At 31.4% G+C, this 27,632-nt stretch overlaps 1 protein-coding gene across 2 annotated transcripts in view; it reads right to left on the bottom strand.

Moving 5' to 3' along the window:
- The window catches only part of LOC127716456 (syntaxin-binding protein 4-like), a 52,956-nt gene that overhangs the window by 11,786 nt on the left and 13,538 nt on the right, over positions 1-27,632 (bottom strand). For both annotated transcript variants that reach the window (XM_052222671.1, XM_052222672.1), the window contains exons 6-17: positions 26,534-26,608; positions 24,850-24,965; positions 23,589-23,704; positions 20,173-20,293; positions 19,271-19,506; positions 16,718-16,814; positions 14,929-15,056; positions 13,695-13,787; positions 12,727-12,792; positions 9,893-10,057; positions 7,855-7,971; positions 7,305-7,351 (exon numbers count right to left, since the gene is read on the bottom strand). In XM_052222671.1, the coding sequence (XP_052078631.1) occupies positions 7,305-7,351; positions 7,855-7,971; positions 9,893-10,057; positions 12,727-12,792; positions 13,695-13,787; positions 14,929-15,056; positions 16,718-16,814; positions 19,271-19,506; positions 20,173-20,293; positions 23,589-23,704; positions 24,850-24,965; positions 26,534-26,608 (1,377 nt within the window). The remainder of the gene's footprint in view (positions 1-7,304; positions 7,352-7,854; positions 7,972-9,892; positions 10,058-12,726; positions 12,793-13,694; positions 13,788-14,928; positions 15,057-16,717; positions 16,815-19,270; positions 19,507-20,172; positions 20,294-23,588; positions 23,705-24,849; positions 24,966-26,533; positions 26,609-27,632) is intronic.

The following is a 27,632-nucleotide window of genomic DNA, read 5'->3' as shown; positions in this document are numbered from 1 at the left end:
GACCCTTTTGACCTCAATATGAACCAATTTGATAGCGGGGCCCACAAATAAAAATTCTAAATTCATGGTTAGATTCAGCATATCAAAGAACCCCATATATTCAATTTTTGTTGAAATCAAAAAAAATTTAATTTTGGACCCCAACTTGGACAAACTTGAAAACTGGGCCCATAATCAAAAATCTAAAGACATGTTTAGATTCAGCATATCAAAGAACCCCTAGAATTCAATTTTTGTTAAAATCAAACTAAGTTTAATTTTGGACCCTTTGGACCTCAATGAAGACCAATTTAAAAAACGGGACCCAAATTAAAAATCTAAAAACACGGTTAGATTTGGCATATCAAAGAACCCCTATAATTCAATTTTCGATGAAATCAAACAAAGTTTAATTTTGGACCCTTTTGACCTCAATATGAACCAATTTGATAGCAGGGCCTACAAATAAAAAATCTAAATACATGGTTAGATTCAGCATATCAAAGAACCTCATATATTCAATTTTTGTTGAAATCAAACAAAGTTTAATTTTGGACCCCAATTTGGACCAACTTGAAAACTGGGCCCATAATCAAAAATCTAAATACATGTTTAGATTCAGCATATCAAAGTACCCCATATATTCAATTTTTGTTGAAATCAAACAAAGTTTAAATACTGGACCCTATCTTGGACCAACTTGAAAACTGGGCCCATAATCAAAAATCTAAACACATGTTTAGATTCAGCAAATCAAAGAACCCCAAGAATTCAATTTTTGTTAAAATCAAACTAAGTTTAATTTTGGACCCTTTGGACCTCAATGTAGACCAATTTAAAAAACAGGACCCAAAATTAAAAACCTAAATACACGGTTAGATTTGGAATATCAAAGAACCCCAATAATTCAATTTTAGATGAAATCAAACAAAGTTTAATTTTGGACCCTTTTGACCTCAATATGAACCAATTAGATAACGGGGTCCACAAATAAAAAATCTAAATACATGGTTAGATTCAGCATATCAAAGAACCCCATATATTCAATTTTTGTTGAAATCAAACAAAGTTTAATTTTGGACCCCAATTTGGACCAACTTGAAAACTGGGCCAAAAATCAAAAATCTAAATACATGTTTAGATTCAGCATATCAAAGAACCTCATATATTCAATTTTTGCTAAAATCAAACAAAGTTTAATTTTGGACCCTTTGGACATTAATGTAGACCAATTTGAAAACTGGACCCAAAATTAAAAATCTAAATACACTGTTAGATTCGGTATAACAAATAAATAAATGTGATCAAAGATTTTACAAATCTAATGCGCCATACTGTGCAATTAAAGATTACTTCTTGAAATTTTTCAATATTTGAAATTTGAAAAAAAAAAAATATTTGAAGAATAATTCTTTTTAATTTCTGAAATCTGAAATGAGAAAAAATTGGCCCCCCACAATTTCTTTTTATCCCCTTCCCCCAAAAAATTCTTTCCCTCAAGATATGGTCATAATCTCAATTCAAATTTCCAATGGAGTTGGCAACCATAATTACCCATTTAAATTTACCATAGTGCTAACTTAATCTATTTTATAATAGAATTAATAAAAATATAGTGTCAAATCTTTCATATGGATTTTTTTGTAAAAAAAAAAGATGAAAACATTTGCAGATATTTTTACTGGTCTTCCTTTATAAATATGCATTTCTTTAAACATAATTTAAAAGCAGTGTAAGGGAAGTAACCAAAACGTTGTATTTGGATTACCTCCCTTACACTGTTTTAGATTATCTTTATTGTTCATTAACCATTACTTTATACATAATTTAAAAGCAGTGTAAGGGAGATAATTTCAATGATGTATTTGATTTATCTCCCTTACACTGCTTTAAATTATGTTTTGTACTAAAGTATTTGTCCATTAACCAGGACAACCTTGTTTTTCCCCCTTTTTTGCCCCTAATTCCTAAACGGTTTGAGCCATAACCCCCCAAAGCAAATCCTAACCATCCCTTTGTGGTATGGAAACTTGTAGTATAATTTCAGAGAGATCCATACACCGTTCCACAGTTATTGTCTGGAAACTAGAAAATGCTCATTTTTGGCCCCTAATTCCTTAACTGTTGGTACCATAACCCCCAAAATCAATCCCAACCTTCCTTTTGTGGTATTTAACCTTATGGTCAAATTTCAAAAAGATCCATTCACTTAAACTAAAGTTAGAGTGCGAAAACCAATATGTATTCGGACGACGACAAAATTTTTTTGCGGTCGTATAAAAACCGGATTTTTTTCACATTTGTTCCGTTTCCATGGTAACGGCAGCCATTTTTTATGTTCTTAAGACCTACTGCAACCCAAAATTTTGTGTTCCTCATTATAGTGAACTATCATAATGATTGGTTCCATTGGCTCCAAAAAAACTGCTGGACAAAAATCATTGGAAGAATAATAATAATAACAAAGAAACAGAGGAAAAGCAATATGTCACCCGACATTGTCGATCGGGTGACATAATAATAAGAACTGAGCAAAACCAATAAGTCTTCCCAAACTTTGTTTGGGAGACTTAATTATGAATGCAAGTTTTTATTATTGCAAATCTGATACTGCCCCATTTTTGTGCATTAATAAAAACATCGCAAATAATTTCTAAATTTACAGTATATATCATACAAAGACGTTTAACAATCAAAATACCGTAGGCGGTTTCGTTTCCTGTAAGGGATCATAGATTTATTCTTACGAGCAAGCTCCGAGCATGCTCAGAGGATGCTCGGAGCTTTTTTAGTAGGCTCTTCTCAGCAGTTAATGTGACAATAATTATCATGATCCATTAAGATGTCAATCAAATCTACACCACTTCTATGATGAGGAAAGTAGAGCATTATAGAGGAAGCTTCATAAACACCTGTGTAAACATCTGGTCTATTCAAATACATTTTGCATGAAATTTTACAAAACTATAAAATAATTAGAAATTCCTCAACAGTGCTGTGTAATGCTTGGAAAGAAATCTCAAGTCTCCACAAAAAGTAAGCCATTTAAATATTTTCTTATTATATTTGATAATCATTCCTTTTTTTATAATAAAAAAAATTCTCAAATTTTATAACTAGATGATATGATTTAAAAATAGTTTATATTATATAATATGCTACATAAAAGTTATCAAGACACAAACAACAGTCAGGTGGCGATACTTAACAAGTAATTTTATTTTTGTCACTTTTATAAGTATTTTTTGTTTTTAAAAATTATTTAATAACTCAATAGTTATTTTAAATGTCAAATAAAGCATGGAATAAATGTAGTTTTTATACGACCGCAAACAAATTTTGTGGTCGTATATTGGTATGACGTTGGCGTCGTCGTCCGAAGACACATTGGTTTTCGCACTCTAACTTCAGTTTAAGTGAATGGATCTCTATGAAATTTTACCATAAGGTTCAATACCACAAAAGGAAGGTGGGGATTGATTTTGGGGGTTATGGTACCAACAGTTAAGGAATTAGGGGCCAAAAATAAGCATTTTTGTAACTTCCAGACATAACTTGTGTGTTAGTGTATGGATCTCTCTGACATTGTACCACAAGGTTCTATATCACAAAGGGAATGCTGGGATTGATTTTGGGGGTAATTGCCTCCAAAGTTTAGGAATTAGGGGCCAAAAAGGGGCAAAAAACAAGCATTTTTCTAGTTTCATGACAATAACTTGTGTGTTAGTGTATGGATCTTTTTGAAATTGTACTACAAGGTTCCATATCACAAAGGGAAAGCTGGAATTGAGTTTGGGGGTAATTGCCCAAAACGTTTAGGAATAAGGGGCCAAAAAGGAGCCAAAAATAAGCATTTTTCTAGTTTCCAGACAATAACTTGTGTTCAAGTGTATGGATCTTTATGAAATTGTACTACAAGGTTCCATATCACAAAGGGAAAGCTGGAATTGAGTTTGGGGGTAATTGCCCAAAACGTTTAGGAATAAGGGGCCAAAAAGGAGCCAAAAATAAGCATTTTTCTAGTTTCCAGACAATAACATGTGTTCATGTGTATGGATCTTTATGAAATTGTACTATTGTGTCAAGCTGCGCCCCAGCGGAGCATTTTATTAAGAATTTTTATATCATTTCATTAAACAAAATTAAGTATTTATTCAATTTTAGATGAGTATAGAGAGGTTACTTTAAAAAATAATGACAAAAATATTACTTTAATAAATTATTTTATACAACTTCAAAAAACTTAGTACTTACAATTATTTAAGGAATATATGTAATTGCTTTTGATTAAGATTCAAATTATAAATAACTTCAAGTCTTAAAGGTTCCATATCTAGTTATAACTGTCTATCTCTAAGATTTTAAGGGGAAATGATATTTTAATAGCCCCAAGAGGCCAATCTTTGACCAAGAAGTGTGGCATCAGAAAAGCAATTAGTGCTTGTTGAGGATTTAAATAGTTTTACCAGTATATTTCATGGGGAAAATAACCAGATGTCTGTGAAAATTTGTTAAAGCTAGTAAAACCTGTATGAATGCACACCTATAAAAATAATATTAACAGAAGTTACTTATTCATGATATAGAAGTAATATTTGAAAAAGCCTCGTTTTCAACATAACTTGTAGAGGTAATTTTGAAAATTACTTGTTTAAGTAATGCCCCTAACTAAACAATGGTAATATGTTTTTTTTTTTAAAAAGCAAACTAAGTTCTTTTATAGAAAATTATGGCTACTTTAAGAAAAGTTGTAATTCATTAGTGGAAGCCTGGTTTGAGGGGGTAATACCACCATTGTTTTCCCTCTAGTACGTCTCTCTTTACTTGGCATTTTTTTTAATTGAGCAGATTTAGAAATGTGCAGAATTTATCTATGTTATAAATAAAGAAATACTTGACATAAATAAATGTCCTGTACTACAGTGAAAATATAGCATAACTTTTCAGTGCATATAAGAAAGTAAACATCACCAGTAGTTAACCAATCAAATTCTCTCCCCCTTTTTTCCCTGTAGAATATAGTATATTTTTATTGCATTGACACCCAAGAAACATGTTTACGACTTAAAAAAACTTTTCTGCAATGAATGGAGGGTTAATTTCAAACAACTGTCAAATTAAATGGAATATAAATAAAGATCAACTCTTTATCGCATGAAACTGAATGTACTATGTTTTGGTAGTGTGGTTATAAATCAATAACCATAGTTTGTGTCTTTGATGACTTTTATATTTCATTTTATATAATATAAATTTAAAATATATTTATATTTCAAAAATAAAATTTGAGTGTTTTTTTGTATCATGTGTATTGAAAAAGAATGATGATTATTAAGAAAATGTTTTAAAATCATTTTCTTTCTGTGAAGACTTGATACCAAGCATTGTACAGTAATATTGAAGAATTTCTCTCTCTTTTATAGTTTTGTAAAATTAATGCAAGATTTGTTTGAATAGACCAGATGTTTACACAGGTGTTAATGGAGCTTCCTCTATAATGCTCTACTTTCCTTATTATAAAAGTGCTATAGATTTGATTGACATCTTAATGGATCATGATAATTATTGTTACATAAACTGCTGAGAAGAACCTACTTAAAAAGCTCCAGGCATCCTCCGAGCATGCTTGGAGCTTCCTCGTAAGAATAAATCTATGATCCCTAACATTTAGCTTTTACATCAATTTGCCTAGTCATATTTACTGTGGGTTCATTATTATTCTTAGATACTAATTTCCATGGAGTTTGTGGGTATAGATTTACCACAATGAAGTACACATTTTCTAAAGGCAAGTATACAGATTTTGGCAAATCAAGGAAATCAATTTTCCACAAAAATAAAAGTTTTCCACAATCCAGGAAAACAGGTTATTTCAAATTCCACCAAGAATACATGACAACTAAGACCAAAGACAAGTCAGACCAAGGCAACTTGGGCTAATTTAAAATAAACTCGAACAATTTATAAAGACAACTCTGGCCAGTTTGAAAGACATTTCAAACCCTTTAAACTGATTAAAAAGTGCCATTATATGTGCCCAACCAGTCTTCTTACTGGTCAGAGTTGTCTTAAAAAGTGGTCCAAGTTGTCTCTTAAAAGTGGTCCAAGTTGTCTTTAAATTGGTCCATGTTGTCTTGGTCCGTCTTTGGTCAGAGATGTCCTCATTACTCCACCAAAACCATGTGTTAGTGGTTAAAAAACTGCAAGGACAGACATAGCAGTGGTTCTGCGAAAACAAGATGGTATAAAATAGTTTCCATATAATTGTTATTCTGTTTACATCAAGGATCCGGAAACGGTCATATTTGCCAGTCATGTCCTAAGATGAAACTATTTGTCCTAAACGAGTAATTGGGATTTAGGACAAATTTTGTTTTTTTTTACAGAAGTAATTTCGGTCATTTCATTGACTCAATGTTTGAAATTGGATTTCTTAATCCCCATTTTGCACTTGTGATCACTTGTTTTTGTTTATAATCCCTTTCCTGTAATAAAACTGCCACTACAGTAGTTTGATAATCCTGAGGACCCTCCTAATATCTATATCAATGCCTCTGGGAAACATTGGCTAACGATCGCTAATCACTTTTTACCTGTGGTTTTAATTCACACCTGACAGTGATCACAAGCTCAGAATAATACCTTTAAATCATTAAAGTTCCCTGACAAGTGTATTCATTATTTATTTACTTTTCATCAAAGACAGTCATCAATTCTGATTTAAAAATTAAATCTAAATTTACGTAGAAAAAAGTATTTTTTCATGAGTAACACATGTGCTTTATTTACTATGTAATATGCATGCGTGAAATTGTCTTCAGCAAATTTAATATTTAATCGTAAAATGCAAATTGATTTCATGCTAAATTAAACGAGTGCAACTATTATCTGTTATATTCAAACACTTTTAAAGGTAATAAAATAAAAAAAGCCATAAAAAGCCGGTGATTTCCTGTCAATTTGATAAACAAAACAAATCCGGGAAATGAATCCGGAATTATTCGTACTTTAAAATATCGCAAACTTCCGGTTTTAACTTTTGTCAAATCGAAAGAAACGTAAGCAATATCTGAGAAATTAACCATTTTGAGTCATTAAAATCATTTCAATTTTAGACTGTTGCCTTCCCTAAACTGTCCTTCATGGTAATGGTAAGACATTTACTTAGTAAATGCGATGAAACAGCAAAACAAGTTCGTCATGTTCGTTGATGCTATGAATATAGTCAAGTTGTATCGACAATTTGAAAAGGGGCACCAACTTTTCAAACATCTCAAAATGACCGAAATTGTCTGGAAAAATTTCCAGATCCTTGGTTTACATACCTAATAGATAACAAATTACTGCCTCCTGTCATTATCTCATGTACATTCTGAAAAAAAAATATAATCAAATTAAATGCATGGATACTTATACAACACCAAACAAGATACTGTAAAAGGTTTTCTTTTCACATAGAATAAATTTTCATGTTCCAATGAAACATAGTTAAATTAAATTTAAATGCAGGTAACTAACGCAACAGCAAACAAGATATTGTAAAATTGTTTTATTTTAGCATAGATTAAATTTTGCAATTTCAAAGTTGAAACCTATTTTCAAGGTTTCATATTCCCATTTGTCTTGTTCCTGACTATTACCCATTTCTCCCTTAAATATAACAATTTACAATTGAAGTTTATTGGGGATATAAGCAAAAATAAAACCTTGGAAAAATTTTAATAAATTTGAAATACGCTTGAATCTGTATTCTCAATCATCATCATAATCCAATACAAAAAAGAAATTGTTTGACAAAGGGAGATAATCCCCAGTACTTTGGAAATAATAACACAAAATAATGTCCATAAATACATGAATATCACTCAAATTTACCTCTGCAAACTGTAACAACTTTTCTGTAGCCACTTCATATGTCTTCCTCCCTGCTTCTGACTTTCTCAACTGGCAGGTCAACACCGCTATCTTTTGTTGTGTAGCTGGATTAACTTCCTGTCAAAGTATTTAAAGTTCTCATTTACAGAAATTACTTAAGACATGTAAGGTGACACACACTTTAGATTTATCTTCAGTGGTACTGATTCTTGGGGATTTTGTGGGGAAAAGTGAATCCCAAAATAATTATTCAAATAGCAGTTGCACAAATTCATGTCTGGTTGTAAAATCTGTACAAGTTTGGTTGAATTCTGTCAAGTTGTTTTCTAGAAGTTGACAATGAGATTTGGCATGACATCCCATATGAAAATATTTGATCAATGTTTGGTTAACAAGAATGTGTCCATAGTACAGGGATGCCCCACTCGCACTATCATTTTCTATGTTCAGTGGACAGTGAAATTGGTGTAAAAACTCTAATTTGACATCAAATCATAAGGAACATGTGTACTAAGTTTCAAGTTGATTGGACTTCAACTTCATTAAAAACTACCTTGACCAAAAACTTTAACCTGAAGCCGGACAGATGGACGAAAGGACGGACGGACGAACAGACGGATGGAGGAACGAACGGAAGCACAGAGCAAAAAACATAATGCCCCTCTACTATCGTAGGTGGTGCATAATAAAAATCTATTCAACAGGTCAAAACTGCTTTAAGAATGATATAAATATTCAACACTATGGCTACTGATTAAAACATGTATAGTGCATATATGTACCATTTAGGCTAATTATTACCGTAGAAACTCGCCTAATAGTCGATCCTACTATAAGTCGGGTGCCCTTTTCAGCTCCAAATTCTAAGGATTTAGTCTTGACCCTCATATAAGTCGGACAAAATTTGGGCATTTTTTTTTTCAGCTGACAGTAACTGAACGCCGGTAAAACCAATGCAAATCCAGGAATAATATTCATTTCTGCATTAATGTTTGTTTGGTTTGAATTTAGTTGATGCTCATCATGATAATTTATATTGCTGTTAATAATAAAGATGTATTCATTTCTCTTGTTTTGTTCACTGTTCAAATGTTTGATTAGCCATGTATTGTTTACGTAATGCATCAATGATTTTGTAGGGTATGACTAACAACCTATTGTTTGAGAAAAGCGAATATAAACCAATATGAACCTGAAAAATTAAAAGTCAATCAACATTTGATGAAAATATTTTTCACAGCATACATAACTCGGTGTTAAATGAGCATGTACACTTCATAATTCTTATTATATTGTGATGATTAAAGGATTAAAAAAATTAAGTGAAGCTAATCAATATATTAAAATAACTAACTCCAACTCATTAGTGTCATCTGTTTACCTATCACTGATAGTTTTCACACCTTTAGTAAATACAACTCTTTGTCTCTTAATTGGGGTTATCAATGGATTATATTGGCTTGTCAATCAATTTTGTAATTTTTATTTACCTGAGACACTTTAATGAATAATATTTTGATTTTGGGAATGAATCTTAAAATTATTTTTTGATTATTATATGATTTATAAGCATTGAATTGATATCATGATATCACAATAATGACACAATAACTCTGCTGAAAACATCCTTTCACATATTTGGTACATTGTTATCTCCTTTTCATTTTTGGTTCTTGGCTCTTCTTTTGGGTTTATAGGAAAACCATGTGACCATGAAAATCAATACTCAAACCGGAAACAGTAGAATTTCAACACGAATTTGCAGAAAATGTTTACCATGGAACAAATAAAACACAAAGACAGTATTGTAGTCATTTATTTTCAACAAAAACTTTTTATTTATTGATTTATGTAGGTTTGGCAATCAAAAACGTAGTTTTGACCAGGAAATTCACTCCTGACCACTTTTCTCAAGCTTGGATTTTTCCTCTGGTCGCTAGATCTTGTCTATTAGTCGGCCCCCCTCTCTGGATTATGAATTTTACTCCCAATTTTCCTACTAATAAGCGAGTAGGAACGGTAATATATATAACCTTACCCCTTGAAATCTTAACTGTTGCTTAAGTTTAGCAATTTCTTTCTCTAATAACTGGACAACTTCCTCATAATCTTGTTCCATACTTCTAGCAGCCCTTTGAGCCTGTTCAGCTAGCTGTACTTTGTCTCTGAGTGACCTTGTTTCATCAACTGCTCCAATGGCTCTCTGTTAATAAAAAGATGTACATTTGACACCTGTATCGTACAACAAACCAGCCTCCACCCAACTATTTTTACCAAGCACCTGACTTATTCACAACATGCATATTTAATATTGTACATCAGGTTGTTTTTTTCAGTTTGTGCCTTAAAAGGGCCAGTTTAATTTTCACTTTGTTCATTTTTGTACATTCAAAAGCATTGCATTTGAATAACAGTGAAATATTGGCAGTAAAAAGTATTCCACCAAAAAATTCGTAAGGGTTCCGCGGAACCCAGTGTCTCGCCTACTTTTGCTGTTAGTTGCAAGCTCAACAAAAATGGGGAAATAATTATCAAAAATTTTCCTCTAGATACTATCTTTTGAATGTAAGAAGCTTCTGTTCAAGTTTGGTAAGAATCCAGGATGGTTTATGAACCTAAAAATACGTAAGGGTTCCGCGGAACCCAGTGTCTCGCCTACTTTGCTGTTAATCGCAGGCTCAACAAAGATGAGATGAGGAAAAAATTTAATAAAAATATCCCTCTCGATACAATTTTTTTATTGTAAGAAGCTTCTGTCCAAGTTTGGTAAAAATCCAGGATAGTTTATGAATCTAATAAAAGTTTTAAAAAATTTAACTGCAGACTTTATGTAATGTTAACTGGAAGAAAAACTAAGTCCATTTATAAGTAAAATATGGATAAACAAGTACAAAATTTTAATAAAAATTTACTTCTAGATACTAGCTTTTGATCATAAACAAACTTCTGTCCATGTTTGGTACAAATCCAGGATAGTTTAAGAAAGTTATTAAAATTTTAAAAACTTTAACCACAGAGTGAATGTAATGTTTCCTGGCAGAAAAACTAAGTCCATTTATAAGTAAAATACGGAAAAACAGGATTTTTTTTTTTTTAAATTTACTTCTGGATACTATCTTATGATCATAAACAAGCTTTTGTGCAAGTTAAGTAGAAATCCAGGATAGTTTGAGAAAGTTATTAAAATTTTAAAAACTTTAACCACAGAGTGAATGTAAGGTTTCCTGGCAGAAAAACTAAGTCCATTTATAAGTAAAATGTGGAAAAACAGGTATTTTTTTTTTTTAAACTACTTCTGGATACTATCTTATGATCATAAACAAGCTTCTGTCCAAGTTTGGTAGAAATCCAGGATAGTTTGAGAAAGTTATTAAAATTTTAAAAACTTTAACCACAGAGTGAATATTTGTGGCCGCCGCCGCTGCCGCCAACGACGACGCGGACGGAATGTAGGATCGCTATGTCTCGCTTTTTCGACAAAAGTCGAAGGCTCGACAATAAATGTTTTAAAAACTTTAACTGCAGACTGTATGTAATGTTAACTGGAAGAAAAACTAAGTCCATTTATAAGTAAAATACGGATAAACAGGATTTTTTTTTAACAAAATTTACTTTTGAATACTATCTTATGATCATAAACAAGCTTCTGTCAAAGTATGGTACAAATCCAGGATAGTTTAAGAAAGTTATTAAAATTTTAAAAACTTTAATCACAGAGTGAATGTAATGTTAACTGGCAGAAAAACTAAGTCCATTTATAAGTAAAATATGGATAAACAGGATTTTTTTTTTAACAAAATTTACTATTGAATACTATCTTATGATCATAAACAAGCTTCTGTCCAAGTATGGTACAAATCCAGGATAGTTTAAAAAAGTTATTAAAATTTGAAAAACTTTGACCACAGAGTAAAAGTAATGTTAACTGGCAGAGAAACTAAGTCCATTTATGAGTAAAATACGGATAAACAGGATTTTTTTTTTTACAAAATTTACTTCTGGATACTATCTTATGATCATAAACAAGCTTCTACCCAAGTTTGGTAGAAATCCAGGATAGTTTAAGAAAGTTATTAAAATTTGAAAAACTTTAACCACAGAGTGAATATTTGTAGACGCTGGCGACGCCAACGACGTAATGTAGGATCGCTATGTGTCGCTTTTGCGACAAAAGTCGCAGGCTCGACAAAAATGGCAAAAAAATTGGACACACGAAAACTTCCTGATATACAGTATATAATTTACAATTAAAGAATAATGTTTTTGGAGGTGTAATTTACTGACCTTTAGTAATATGTTGATTATTTACAAATTTTCTAGACTAAGTATGATTCAGAGTTTGAAATCTTTTGTGTTTATCTATTGTTGGGTTACTGTCTCATTGACATACTTCACATATTTCCTTTTATTCATATCTATTCAAGTGCAGTAAGTGGTGTAGTTGTCTCATTGGCACTCATACCACATCTTCTTATATCTATTAGACGCAATCACATATTACATTATAGAACTTATACAGTTCTCAAAGAGTTGCTTGTCTCCACAATTATTATTGAAAAACTATGTTTGTGTCGTCTTGGGGAAAAAAAACAATAGAAAGTTATTGGCTATGATTCTATTAAAAGCAGACCAACTTGACCAAAGTTGACATGTGACTCGTTGTTAAGAACTGAAGTACACATAGTGTAATATCTTTAACAGTTACAAAAAAAATGCTAAAAAATCGAGCCATATCATTATGTTCACTAGATGTCAACACACATCAAATTAAGTAAACTCTGAAACGTAGCTGAAAATACATTGAAAAAAGTATATTAATTTTAAAAAATCAAAATAACATATATGCAAGGAAATATGAATGAAAATATTCACCTTTTTAATTCTGGCCAACTCTCCTTCAGCAACAGTTTGGTAGTGATCTTTTTCACTTAAAGCATTCTGTAATGTACAAAAATTGTTTATTTTAATAGCTTCTAACTACTGAAAAAAATAACTTAGTCAATGGGTTCTTGCCACTTATAATTTGCATTTAAATTTTTACAAAGCTCTATCTAACAAACTGTTATTTTTTAAAACAAAATTGCTAGGTTCTTTTAAATGAAACATTAATAATGTGATATCAATGAACTTTTTTCAATTTTGATTTCACCAAGTAAAAATTATTTAAATAATTCAAGAACTGAAGTAATGAGATTTTTCAATTTCAATTATGTATTTCTATTTATGGTATTAAGGATGATCGCTACACTTGTTTTTGACTTTTTGTCAGATATTCGGAATCCTCTGGTTTCATCCATGAAGTGCCATTAAAAAAAATTGCCCACTAACCCCTACTTTTCTTTTTATAATTTGATTACAAATAGTTTAAAATGCCACCTTTGAAAATCTTATTAAATCTTTGTTATTTTTTCATACTTTTTGAAAGAAAAAAGGTGCCAATGTGAAATGTATGAAAAATCTAGAGAGAATCATTTTCCCGCCAAATTTTCAATGGCTTATATCTAGAAAACAATCACACGGACCCTTCATTTATTTCTGCTTTTATAGTTCCTTTATTTATATACTACTAATTTATAACATTTTTTTTTAAATTTTGTTATTTTGAAACAGAGTAGCGAACATCCTTAAAATAGAAAAACAAAACATAGTGACTTTAGGTTACACTGCAGCTCATGTGGACATTCTTTTTCCATAGTGTGAACAGGACTATACAAGCTATGAGCTGACAAGGCAGAATCTCATCAGTTGGTATATGAAACAATATGTTTTCAGAAGAAATATCCAATATTTCAGCATTCTATATATTTTTAGGCTGTTTGACTCTGAGATCAAGACCTTACCTTTAACCTTTGAACTTCATCTCTCAACTGATCCCTTTCAAGACGAAGCGATTCAATATCTTCTTTTTCTGGAATGTCTGTTATGTTACTCATCTAAAAAATAGTCCATAAATATTTTAACGATAACACAAAAAATCCTATCACTAATATTATACATATCTTAACCAAGCTTTCTAGCGAAGTCAATTTGAAATATATCTAAAGTACTCCAGATTCGTTTATTTTCGTAGAATAAGGAAAAATTGTATTTCATGTGTATTTGACTTCATGGTTTGTCAAATGTCTGCATACAATAAAATTGAGAATGGAAATGGGGAATGTGTCAAAGAGACAACAACCCGACCATAGAGCAGACAACAGCCGAAGGCCACCAATGGGTTTTCAATGCAGCGAGAAACTCCCGCACCCGAAGGCGTCCTTCAGCTGGCCCATAAATGCCTATTGAAAATTGTACTTTGTTGAAAATCTAAATTTGTGGTTTCCCTTTAATTACGAAATCCACAAAAATAGGTACCCCACAAATTTAATGAATTCACAGTAATAAAAACAACTATTAAGATTTAAAATCAATAAACATATTAAATGGGAACACAAAATGTCGAGATTCAGGGTGACATAGAGCTTGACTAACGGTTTAGACACTTTTTCACTGTAGAAGACCAAACATTGACCTTTGGACATTGACCTTTGGTTTTTATAGTGTTTTAATACCTATAAAGCTTCTAAATAGCTCTGTTATAATGCAGATAACGTGAGGGTACCCAAATTGCATCTATTTTGACAGTGTTTTCACCTACTTTAATTCAAGGAACAAACAAAAGTTTACATTTTGTGTTTATTTTGTAGATATATCCTTATTCACTATGAAGTTTCACAAATTTTGTTTTTAATCGATACTGAATCATAGAAAAATGGATTGAAATGTTCTCCAAAGAACACAAGATTCTGTAAGGAGGAGTATACAAATTGCATTTATGTCTAACTTTGCCTAGGTAAAAATCGAATAACTGATGTTTTGTTTATTTCTCCACATTTTTAGAACAGTCTGACAATAGACTATACTCACTATGCATTTTGTAAGAAATAATTGCCTGTGACATACTTTAATTATTCATTTTTAAAAGTTGACTTCTAGTGGACACTGCATGTGACGTGTCCTTAGATTTTACTTTTTTTCACTGGATTCTTCATCTGTCCTAAAAATAAGACAGTATTGTTGTATATAAGTGTATACCTCTGGTCTGAATGGAGGAGGATCAACTAAATCAGTCAGATCACTGGCAGCAAATAACATAGTCCCTGTTGTAATGTTCCGCTCTTCTAACTCATGACGGAATACTTCCTTTGCAATCACAACAAAATCTAAAACGCAAAAGTTTTAAACAATTTATAAAACTTATAAAATGTAGAAGGACCAGTAACAAACAACAACACTTTAAGGAATGCTCCAGTAATTTATTGAGATCGACATGTTTCGGTGGCTACGCCACCATCATCAGGATAGAAAACAATACATAAAATCATGCTGAGGTACAAAATCAGGTTGAGAAAATTAAAACGTCACAATGTTGCTATGGTGAGTAACGTTATAAATAGCAATTGAAAGAGAAAGTGAAAGTAAGTATATATGGAAGTAAACTATCAATGACTATTAAAATAAAATAGAATAAAAATAAAAATACAATGTTTTTGTTGTTAAAATGTTTGTTAAAATTATTCTGCCATCATGTGTTAGCACTCTTGCACAGTGGAACGAATTATACAATAAATTATTGTCAGTTGTGTTCTGTGTAAACTTTGTGTTCAATTAACGTCTTTATTTCCAAATTTAGACGACATTTTATAAAACTGATGTTGAGCTTATTTACTTTTTACTTATTTTTATGGTACTTTTTTGGAGTTTAGGCCAAAAACATATATGTGTGTGTTTATTGAAACCTTCTTAAAAAATATATATATTGACTGCTCTGCAAACCTGTTTTGGGGCCTAATCCCTGTCTAGCTGACTTGTGGTCATTTAAGATTAAGATACACAACCACATAACCTTAGTGCTAAAAGCGATTTATCCAACATTGTGTCCTCTTACTTTCCGTCATTTATTCCCCTATATAGAAGGAATCTTTCACATATTTAATACCAAGGAGTGACTTTTAATTTTCATTCATATTAATACCAAGGAGTGAGATCTTAGTTTCATTCATATTAAAACCAAGGAACGATTCCTTATTTTCATTCATATCCCAAATATCACTTTATATTCCTTAACAAGATTATTCACACTTTAAACCAAGGTGTGAATCCTATTTTTCAATTATAATATTTCCTCATTTACAAAAATTTAATGAAAAGATCATTCACACTTTAAAGTCAAGGTCAATATGTTATTTCCGGTGATTTTGACTCATTGCATATTCAAATCCATAAAACATTCACACTTAACTCTAAGGTTTGACTCTCAGTGTTAATACACCTAATTGAGTGCAAAAAGAGAAATTATATATCTATATATTTCCGTTAATCACAATTTTCTTTTCCTTTTAAAACTTCTTATTTCATATCATTTCTTTTCTGTTAGCTCGTATTTCTCTAAAAAAAAAAAAAATGAATCCACAGTAATTAATGGACACGGGTACTAATTTTTGTGGATTGTATAATTCACATATTTCCATCAAAATTTAATTCCTAGTTTTAACACTTCTGCATACAAGCTGGTAAGAAATGTTATTCTATTGAACATTTAAATTTGTATTTAATATTTATCCAAGAATCCATAAAAATAAGTACCCCATGAACAATAAGGGCTATTCCATTAAAATGTATGTGGGAGGGTAGGAAGGCACTTTCAAAATTTCCCTACAACCAAGAACCATTTTTTAGATAATTTTGCATAATGGTAATAGACGCATACTGAAAAAAGACCCATCACCCACATTCAATAATTAAACTTCCCTTCCTACCCTCCGACATACATTTTAATGGAATAGCCCTAAGAAATCCTAGCATAGGAATGACATATACAAACCTCCATAGTTGACAGTCCCAGATGAGTCCACATGTAGCCTGTTTCTCATTATTGACTGTTGTTCAGCACTGGGCTCCAGACCAAGATACTGTAATGCCTAGAATATAACAAGAAATTATTGTAACAGGATGCTGTTACGAAGTCTCCCAAACGAAGCTCCCATAATTTGTCATTCCCAGGTTCGCCTGACATTGGGCAAAGTCCAGTAAAGTTATATGCATTAGTAATGCCTGGGGACTGACCCTGTATATCATTCAAATCATCTTGGCATGACAAACCAGAATATATATGGTTTACTGGTAGGGATATCTACCATTTACAAGATATTAGATCAATCGGGGTGGGGGGACCACTGGGGACTGACCCTATATATCTTTCGAATCTTTGTGACATGACGAACAGGAATATATATGGTTTAGGGGTGGGTTCTCAACCATTTGCAAGATATTAGAACTTTATCAAATTGCAGGGGGTGGGGGTGATCCCTAGAGACTGACCCTATATATCATTCAATCTTCTTGGCATGACGAATAAGAATATATATGGTTTAGGGGTGGGGATCTCGACCATTTACAAGATATTAGGTCATTGGGGGTGGGGGGACCCCTGGGGACTGACCCTATATATCATTAGAATCTTTGTGACATGACGAACAGGAATATATATGGTTTAGGGGAGGGGATCTCAACCATTTACAAGATATTAGAACTTTCTCAAATGGCAGGGGGTGGAGGTGACCCCTGGGGACTTACCCTTTATTTCATTTGAAGTGCTTTATCATGACAAACCAGAATATATATGGTTTAGAGGAGGGGATCTCAACAATTTACAAGATATTGGAACTTTCTCAAATGGCAGGGGGCGGGGGTGACCCCTGGGGACTAATACTTTATTTCATTTAATGTGCAGTATCATGACTAACCGGAATATATATGGTTTAGGGGTGGGGTTCTTGACCACTTACAAGATATTACAACTTTGTCAAATGGCAGGGGTGGGGTGACCCCTGGGGACGAACCCTTTATTTCATTAGATGTGCTTTATCATGTAGAACATTTTCATTTATAAAGATTGTGTCTATCACTAATGTTTTTTAAGTTATAATCATTTGAAAAAAAAAAAAAAAAAAAATCCCATAGGGTTCTATAGTAAACCCCTCCCTTCTTTTTACCCCTCAAAGTACCCCTTTTTAGACCCCAATGCACAAACGAAACCCTGATTGCACCACTAGACATGTTAATCCAACATATTGTGAAACCTTAAGTAAATCTGACTAGCGGTTTTGGAGAAATGGTGCGGACAAGTTCATTAAAAAAAGTGGCGGAAGAGCACGAATAATAATAATAATAACTGAGCAAAACCAATAAGTCTTCCCAAACTTTGTTTGGGAGACTGAAAAATAAGATGCGATATGATTGCCAATGAGACAACTTTCATCAATAGACCAAATGATGTATAAGGTTAGCAACTATAGGTCACCGTACGTCCTTCAACAATGAGCAAAACCACACAGCCAGCTATAAAAGGCCCCAAAATGACAAATGCCAAACAATCCAAATTACACATTATTTTTAAGTGATAGACCTATCCAGAGCATTTTTTGTGATTGTTTATTAAATCTGAAAATCATTTAACTCCCTTAGTTATCCATCTTGTCTTACTTTTTACACTACTTCACTCAATTTTTTAACCTGCTACAGGTTATTAAATAATAATTTATCTCACCTTTATTACCAGCTGTATTATGGATATTTACTGAGGTGATATATCTAAATTATGACCTCATTTCTTATCTTAATGTGTATTCATTTATTTTCATGAGTACCAATTTTTGTGGATTAAGGTAAAACTTATAAATATTTTCGTGGATATTTCAATTGGTGGTGTTGCCAAAGTCTGCATGTAAGCCTATACAAAATTTGTACTTCACAGAACATTTAAATTTGTCGTTTAAATTACCCACGAAATCTTTGATCAATGGCATCCCACGAATAACAATGAATCCACAGTCCTTAGATTTTAGTTGGAAGTATTGAAAATATTTGCCATGCCGACAAAATATATTTGAACCTAGGTTTCTTGTAGGAATTTCTTTCTTTCTATCATCTTGTGTTTCATTTTCAACAGTTCTAACCACAACACTACATGAACAACATATTAAACTATATATTTAGGTTTCATAAGGGCTATTCCAAGAAAAAAAATGTATATCAGGGTTGGACATCACATAATACTTTAATTTGTGGGTAATATGGATGGAAGCAAAAACAATTCTGTAACAAAAGAAAATAAAAATTATGGGTGGTAGGGTATACAAAAAAGTGTCCAACCCCCCCCTCTTCATATTTTTCCTGGAATATCAGTAAACACAGGCTGGTATTCACATCAATATATATTATACTCAACTGGAAAACCCTAAAAACTTTGATCTTTCACCTTTTTAGATTGATTGATTGATTGGTGTTTGCTATAAGCCGCCTCAGCACAAAAAGGCTGTATCACGGCAATCACCTTTTCAGAAATATGATAATATTCATTATATCTAATACTCACAACTTCCAATTTGTCTATCTTTAATCGTACATGTGGATCTAGTGACAGCTTGCGTGACTGTGACATGTCTTTGGACTTTGGTAATCGGCTATGACTCTGGTGAGTGAAAACTGATGATGCGTCGCTGTTTGATAACCCATGCAAGGGTCTGACCCCAGGTACAGGAGATATGTCCTCTGGGGGTAACATGGATGATAGAGAGCTTAAACTCTCTCTTGGTCTGGAACTAACAGAACCTATAAACAAAGTGAAAAAATATTTTCATTAACAAATGTCATCAAATTCATTTATCTAAATTACTGTAAACAAATTTTTTTTTTTTCACAAATAATTTATTTTACGTTTAGCCCTTTCTAGACTACATCACAACAACTAAGTTTAAGCTTCGCAAATTTTTTTTTTTTTATGTATTTGTATAAGGAGATATCTAAGTTTTACATCTTTGTGATAATATCTTTTCGCATTATTTTTCTACTCAAGAAAGTAACAAAAATAAATCGCTTGAGAAAATTAGTTGGTTTTCGGTATTCTTTTAGGATTGTTGCGGCTGTAGTTGGAAAAAAAAACCATTTTAAATTAAGTTTTTTGCAAAAGATAACACATACCACTACTATGTATGACAATATTTGTTTGATTTTGTTTCTCTATATGGCTTCTTTTTTTATATTATCTTGCAGTTGTGTTCTTTAATATACATATGTAGCATGATCATATCTAGAATAGAACTCCACTGATGCGTGGGGCTGTCATTTTGTATATTCAGATGATATAATTTCATAAAAATCTAAAATTCCACAATATACATGTACATCCCTTTTAAGTAGTCTCAAAATCTTTATGCAACACTGAAGATTCCTGTAGTGTGTCCTTATTGATGCACATTATAGCACATTAATACTAACCTTTGACCTGTGGAGTTGAGGCCATACTTGGGATCATTATGCGATACTGTGGATCACTGTGTGTCCTTTTTGGAACCCCATTACATTTTACATGGTCCTCACTACTGCTACTGCCATTTATCTACATATCAGAAAATCACAATATGTTAAAATGATGATAAATATACCTACAGCTTAATACAGAAATAACTTTTTGAAAAGAATGAACACAAAACTTTCCAAAGTTAAATATACATGTATGTGAACCCCTTCTTTATGAGCCTGTCCCAAGTCAGGAACCTGTAGTTCAGTGGTTGTCATTGGTTCATGTCTGTCATATTTGTTTTTTGTAAATTGTTTTGTTATAAATTAGGCCATTATTTTCATTATTTGAATTGTATCACATTTTTATGTCAGAGCCTTTTATAGCCGACTATACAGTATGGGTTTTTCTCTATTTGTTGATGGCTGTACGCAGGCTAATAATTGCTTACTACCATTTCATTTTAACTCTGGTAGATAGTTGTCTCATTGGGAATCATACCACATACCCTCATTTTTATATAAAGATCCCAGCTGGAATTTGTAATATTAAAGATAAATCTTAATATATAAAATAGCTGTGGAAAAGGGGGTTAGAGGGATGGAAGAATGCAAAAGTTTTTTAAATATAATGTCCCATTTGCAATATATTAAACAAAAGAAAGACTTAATACCTTTAGTGTATCCTAAGTGCTTCTGAATTTACCTTTGTCAGGAAAGCTAAAACCCCAAAATTTGAAAGCATGGGATATACATGTATTTGAATATTTGAACAGCTACATGACCAAAAAGGGTCCTAAAAGAATAGTCGAATAAACCTAAGTTAAACTTTCCTTGAGGAAGTTAGAATTGTAGAGTTTACCTTCATCAGAAAAGCTAAAACTCCAAAATTTTACAGCTCAGGAAAGTACATATTCTTGAATATTTGAACAGCAACATTACCAAATAGGATATAAAGACAATGGCCAAATCATCTTAGATCAACAGAGCCTTAATTGCATTTAGGGATCATAGATTTATTCTTACAAGCAAGCTTCGAGCATGCTCTGAGGATGCTCGGAGCTTTTTAAGTAGGCTCTTCTCAGCAGTTTATGTGACAATAATTATCATGATCCGTTAAGATGTCAATCAAATCTACATTACTTCTATGATAAGGAAAGTAAAGCATTATAGAGGATGCGCAATTAACACCTGTGTAAACATCTGGTCTATTCAAATACATTTTGCATGAAATTTAACAAAACTATAAAATAGATTAGAAATTCTTCAACAGTACTGTGTAATGCTAAGAAAGAAATATCAAGTCTCCACTAAAAGTAAAAGTCATTTAAATATTTTTTTTTATATTTAATAATCATTTCTTTTTTTATTATGAAAAAATTCTCAAATTTTATAATTACATGATAAAATTTAAATATAGTTTATATTATATGATATGCTACATAAAAGTTATCAAGACACAAACAACAGTCAGGGGGCGATACTTAACAAGTTATTTTTTTTGTTACTTATATAGGTATTTTCTGTTTTTAAAAATTATTTAATAACTCAAGTTATTTTAAATGTCAAATGAAGCATGGACTAAATGTAGTTTTTATGAATTTTTATATTATTTCATTAAATAAAATTAAGTATTTATCCAATTTGAGATGAGTATAGAGAGGTTATTTTTAAAATAATGACAAAAATATTACTTTTAAAAATTATTTTATACAACTTCAAAAAACTTAGAACTTACAATTATTTAAGGAACATATGTAATTGTTTTTTATTAAGATTCAAATTATAAATAACTTCAAGTCTTATTATAATAATTAAATCACAAGGTTCCATTTATTTAGATCTGTCTATCTCTAAGATTTTAAGGGGAAATGATATTTTAATAGCCCCAAGAGGCCAATCTTTGACTAAGAAGTGTGGCATCAGAAAGGCAATTAGTGCTTGTGGAGGATTTAAATAGTTTTATATTTCATGAGGAAAATAACCAGATGTCTGTAAAATTTGTTAAAGCTAGTAAAACCAGTATGAATGGACACCTATAAAAATAATATTAACAGAAGTTACTTATTTATGATATAGAAGTAATATTTGAAACGGACTCATTTTCAACATAACTTATATTGGTAATTTTGAAAATTACTTATTTAAGTAATGCCTCTAACTAAACAATGGTAATATGTTTTTTTTTTAGATAAAGAAATACTTGGCATGAGTAAAATTATTTTCCCCCTATAAGTCTTTGTTCAATTGGTAATTTTCAAAAAAAATTTGCAGAATTTATCTATGTTTTACATAAAGAAATACTTGACATGAATAAAGTTTTATCCTGTCCTATACTACAGTAAAAATATAACATTACTTCTCAGTGCATTTAAGAAAGTAAACATCACCAAAAGTTAACCAATCAAATTCTCTCCCCCTTTTTTCCCTGTTTACAAAATGAATATTTTAATTGCTTTGAAACACCCAAGATACATGTTTGCAACTCAAAAAAAACTTTTCTGCAATAAAATGGAGGGTTAATTTCCAACAACTGTCAAATTAAATGGGATATTAAAAAAGATCACCCCTTTTTCGCATGAAACTGAATGTACTATGTTTAGGTAGTATGGTTATAAATCAATTACCATAGTTTGTGTCTTTGATGACTATATATTTCATTTTATATAGTATAAATTTAAAACATATTTATATTTGAAATATAAAATTTGAATATTTTTTTTGTATCGTGTGTATTGAAAAAGAAGGATAAATATTAAGAAAATGTTGTAAAAACATTTTCTTTCTGTAAAGACTTGATATTTCTTTCCAAGTATTGTACAGTAATATTGAAGAATATCTCATCTATTTTATAGTTTTGTAAAATTGATGCAAGATTTGTTTGAATAGACCAGATGTTTACACAGGTGTTAATTGAGCTTCCTCTATAATGCTCTACTTTCCTTATTATAGAAGTGCTATAGATTTGATTGACATCTTAATGGATCATGATAATTATTGTCACATAAACTGCTGAGAAGAGCCTACTAAAAAAGCTCCGAGCATCCTCAGAGCATGCTCGGAGCTTCCTCGTAAGAATAAATCTATGATCCCTTAGTTTCTGAATGAATTCTAAATTAATCAACAGAGAATTAAAGAAGTGTATGTTATAGATCATGACAGCAGCAAAGCACTGAAAAAGATGACAAAATTTAATACAGAAATTACCAGTGGTGAAGTTGTATAGAGGAAATGAATCTGATCAAGTTAGTTGGATTCCAGGTAACATGTGAAATATGTGAAACTTTACCAATTTGTACATCACAATAGGCCAGTTTAGTACGTAATAACAAAACTTTGATGAAATTTTTAATAAAATTGTGCTATTTTACAGTAAAACCTGGCTTATTCATTACCTGCGAAGAATATCTGGGACTAGAACTGGAACCTGAGATTTCTCTGGGACTATTTTTGCCATCACTGAGAGAACTATCTTGGTCTACATTTGGGGATTTTCTATGAGTATCTGTGCCTGAAATGATTACATATTTAATAGAGGTATTATATACTGCATGGTTTACCAGAATTTTTAAACTACCAACCATGTCTTCCAAAATGAACCAACATGACATCAAATTTCATTCTACTCTTAACAGAAAAAAACAAGTAAAACTGTGAGCTACTGCTCACTGATGATACCCCGCCAAAATATTTCGGTAAACAGGAAGTTGTTGAGTGATGAATCTGAAAACACATCACGCGGTATAGCTGACTTATATAAACCCGGAAACCAAATTTCAGAATTCATTGTCAAGTAGTTCCTGAGAAAAATGTGACGAAAGATTTCAACTTGGCTATCATGTGTAAAATAATACAAGTGTTTGGTAAACAGGAAGTTGTTGAGTGATGAATCTGAAAACGCATCACACAATGTAAAGTACTTATATAAACCCTGAAACCAAATTTCAGAAATCCTTGTCAAGTAGTTCCTAGGAAAAATGTGACGAAAATTTTCAACTTGGCTATCATGTGTAAAATAATACAAGTGTTCGGTAAACAGGAAGTTGTTAAGTGATGAATCTGAAAACCCATCACACGGTGTAACTTACTGATATAAACCCTGAAACCAAATTTCAGAAATCCTTATCAAGTAGTTCCTGAGAAAAATGTGACGAAAATTTTCAACTTGGCTATCATGTGTAAAATAATACAAGTGTTCGGTAAACAGGAAGTTGTTGAGTGATGAATCTGAAAACGTATCACACGGTGTAACTTACTTATATAAACACTAAAACCAAATTTCAGAAATCCTTGTTAAGTAGTTCCTGAGAAAAATGCGACGAAAATATTCATGGGACTGATGGACTGGCGGAAGGACAGACAGACGTAAAACAGTATACCCCCCCCCCCCCTTTTTTTAAAGCGGGGGTATAAAAAACAGACATTACAAATCAAGAAAATTTATTCTAAAAGAAATACATTTTACACATTTATCAGATATGATTTTTCAGAATGATCTTTTAGCCATGCATATGCCATGGAAAAAGACTGGGATATCTAGCTGAATATCTCTTTGTTTGCATCCTTTTTTTCTACAAAGATCATAAAGAATAAATAAATAAATTAACACCAATAACATAATAACTTGACACATGATTAAGATGACTATCTGCTTACCATATCCAGATGGAGTTGTTGCCCTTGATGTAGACTTGTTTTGAGAATCATTTGGAACAGGTGTACATGGGAAACTGTACCCATTTTGTTTCTCAATTATCTCTTGGAATTCATTCCTGTAAAAAACAAACAACTAATTCCTAGAAAAAAAATTTCTTATACATGGACTGTCTCTAGGTACATAATATGTTTAAAACTCTTGTTTTTCCCTGGTTTGTTTTAAAAACCCACCACAAGATGAGCTTTGAACTTGTGCAATTAAACATGCTTGGAAAAAAATATAATTCCGTTTTTATGGTTTTAAGCATCAATATCTGTAAATTATGATTTTTTTATGTTGTTTTTTTTTTGGCAAAAAAGCAATGATATATATGTACTATATCAACTATAACTTGCATTAAATTCTGAACAAAAAGCATTATAACACCAATTAATTTCAATTTTCTCATATCGCAATTGATTAATTGAGGCATGGAATAGTTTAATCAATTTCTCTAATTCTTACACGATTTATCCTTTTCCTGTCCAATTGATTATTCTTATTTATGACGTAAAATTTTCTTGCTTTCCACTGAATTTCCTATTCTGACATCATGAAAAAAGGCAACCATGCCTGATGACGTCACACATAAAAAACACATCTTTTTGCAGATCATTCAAAAAGAAGGATTGATTTTGTCTGCATATTGTTTAAAAATCATTAGAGAAACAGATTCCACCACCAAATCTTGTGCAATATGATATTTATCCACTCTCGACAGTTAAATTTAAAATATTTAAAACGCTTGGCAAGCCTCACGTTTTAAATTTGAAAATCTAACTGTCTCGAGTGGATAAATATCGTACCACACTTGATACAGTGGTGGAATCTATATTCATCGCTATTTTACGAATTTTTCCTTTGATCTTGCTGACTGATAATTTCCGTTCTCAGCGGAGTCGAGTGATATGAAAATTATCGCTAGAAACTAAGGGAACACGTGCCGTTGTCAAGGAAATTAACAACGTCTTCATAGGTAAAATAGCAATAAACAGATTATCATTGGTCATCTCAACTCGATTGCTTTTCTCGCTTTCGCCATACCGGCTCAAGCAAGAAAATCAATCTCGTTGAGATAACCAACGATAATCTATAATTACGGTTAATTAGTTTTACTCAATATAAAATGATCTGAATTGATATATAAATCTGAATGTGTATTGTGTTACTTTAATCATATTTGTTTGACTGTTAGCATAGAAGCAAGCTTATAAAGCACCTTTACTATGTTTTCCACCATTGATGCATATACCTCTAAAATTTATATAATAATAAATATAAATATTAAATGCATAGAAAAAATACATATATTCAATTCACAAGATGCTGTTACTTAAAATTTTTTTAGGTAACAACTTCCACTTATCTTTTAGTTCCAACAATAGTTATTAATTGGTAATCAGATGAATTTTCAGCGACATTTTTAAAAGAAAGTAAAACAAAACCCCTATAAAATCAAATATACATCAGGGGCTCTTTTCACGAAAAATCTTACGACGAAAATTGATCATAAGTTATAATGAAATTTTCATATCTTAGGAGTAATTTTTCTCAATTACTCGTAAGATTTTTTATGAAATGAGTCGAAAGGAATAAAAGTTTAAATTCATAATCTACAAGCTATTTTGAGAATTCCCATCATACCTTGCTATTTGATCTCTACATATCACCATGACAACATGATTAGTAGCTGAAGCCTGACGCAGTATAGCTACTGCCCTGTAAACAAATGTAAACGTTAGTAGATAATATAAAGGAAATTACCATTTGTCCATTTTACCTGGAAACAACATGCAACTCTCCTGTAAATAAATGTTATGGTATAAATTTTGTTTTCTTTCCAAAAATGAAAATGGTTATTAAAATCATAGATTACTCTACAATGTGTTAGATTTGTTGCAATTAAAATTTTGATAACATTTCAAACACTATCATACTAAAAAGTAAAATAACAACAATACCAAATAAAAAGTAAAATAACAAAAATACCATATAATAAAATGCTCCGCAGGGCGCAGCTTGATACGACCGCAGAGGTCGAACCCTGAACAGTTGGGGCAAGTATGGACACAACATTCAAGCTTGATACAGCTCTGAATTTGGATTGTGATTAAATATTTGACACAGCATAGGTTTCTGACACAGAATGAATGTGGTCTAAGAACTTAAAAATTTTAAATTGGACATTCAACTATTATGGTCCAATATCCAAAATCAAAATTCATGGTTAGATTCAGCATATCAAAGAACCCCAAGAATACAATTTTTGATGAAATCAAACAAAGTTTAATTTTGGACCCTTTTGACCTCAATGTGGACTAAGTTGATAATGGGGCCCAAAAATCAAAAATCTAAATACATGGTTAGATTCAGCATATCAAAGAACCCCATATATTCAATTTTTGTTGAAATCAAACAAAGTTTAATTTTGGACCCCGATTTGGACCAACTTGAAAACTGGGCCCATAATAAAAAATCTAAATACATGTTTAGATTCAGCATATCAAAGAATCCTAAGAATCCAATTTTTGTTAAAATCAAACTAAGTTTAATTTTGGACCCTTTGGACCTTAATGTAGACCAATTTGAAAACAGAACCAAAAATTAAGAATCTAAATACACGGTTAGATTTGGCATATCAAAGAACCCCAATAATTCAATTTTTGATGTAATCAAACAAAGTTTAATTTTGGACCCTTTGGACCTCAATGTGGACCAATTTAAAAACGGGGCCCAAAATCCA

Source organism: Mytilus californianus, unplaced genomic scaffold, assembly GCF_021869535.1.
Source record: "Mytilus californianus isolate M0D057914Y unplaced genomic scaffold, xbMytCali1.0.p SCAF_9, whole genome shotgun sequence".
Classification (NCBI taxonomy): domain Eukaryota; kingdom Metazoa; phylum Mollusca; class Bivalvia; order Mytilida; family Mytilidae; genus Mytilus; species Mytilus californianus.
Note: the sequence above shows the minus strand (reverse complement) of the source record. Positions and strands in the feature narration are given on the sequence as shown.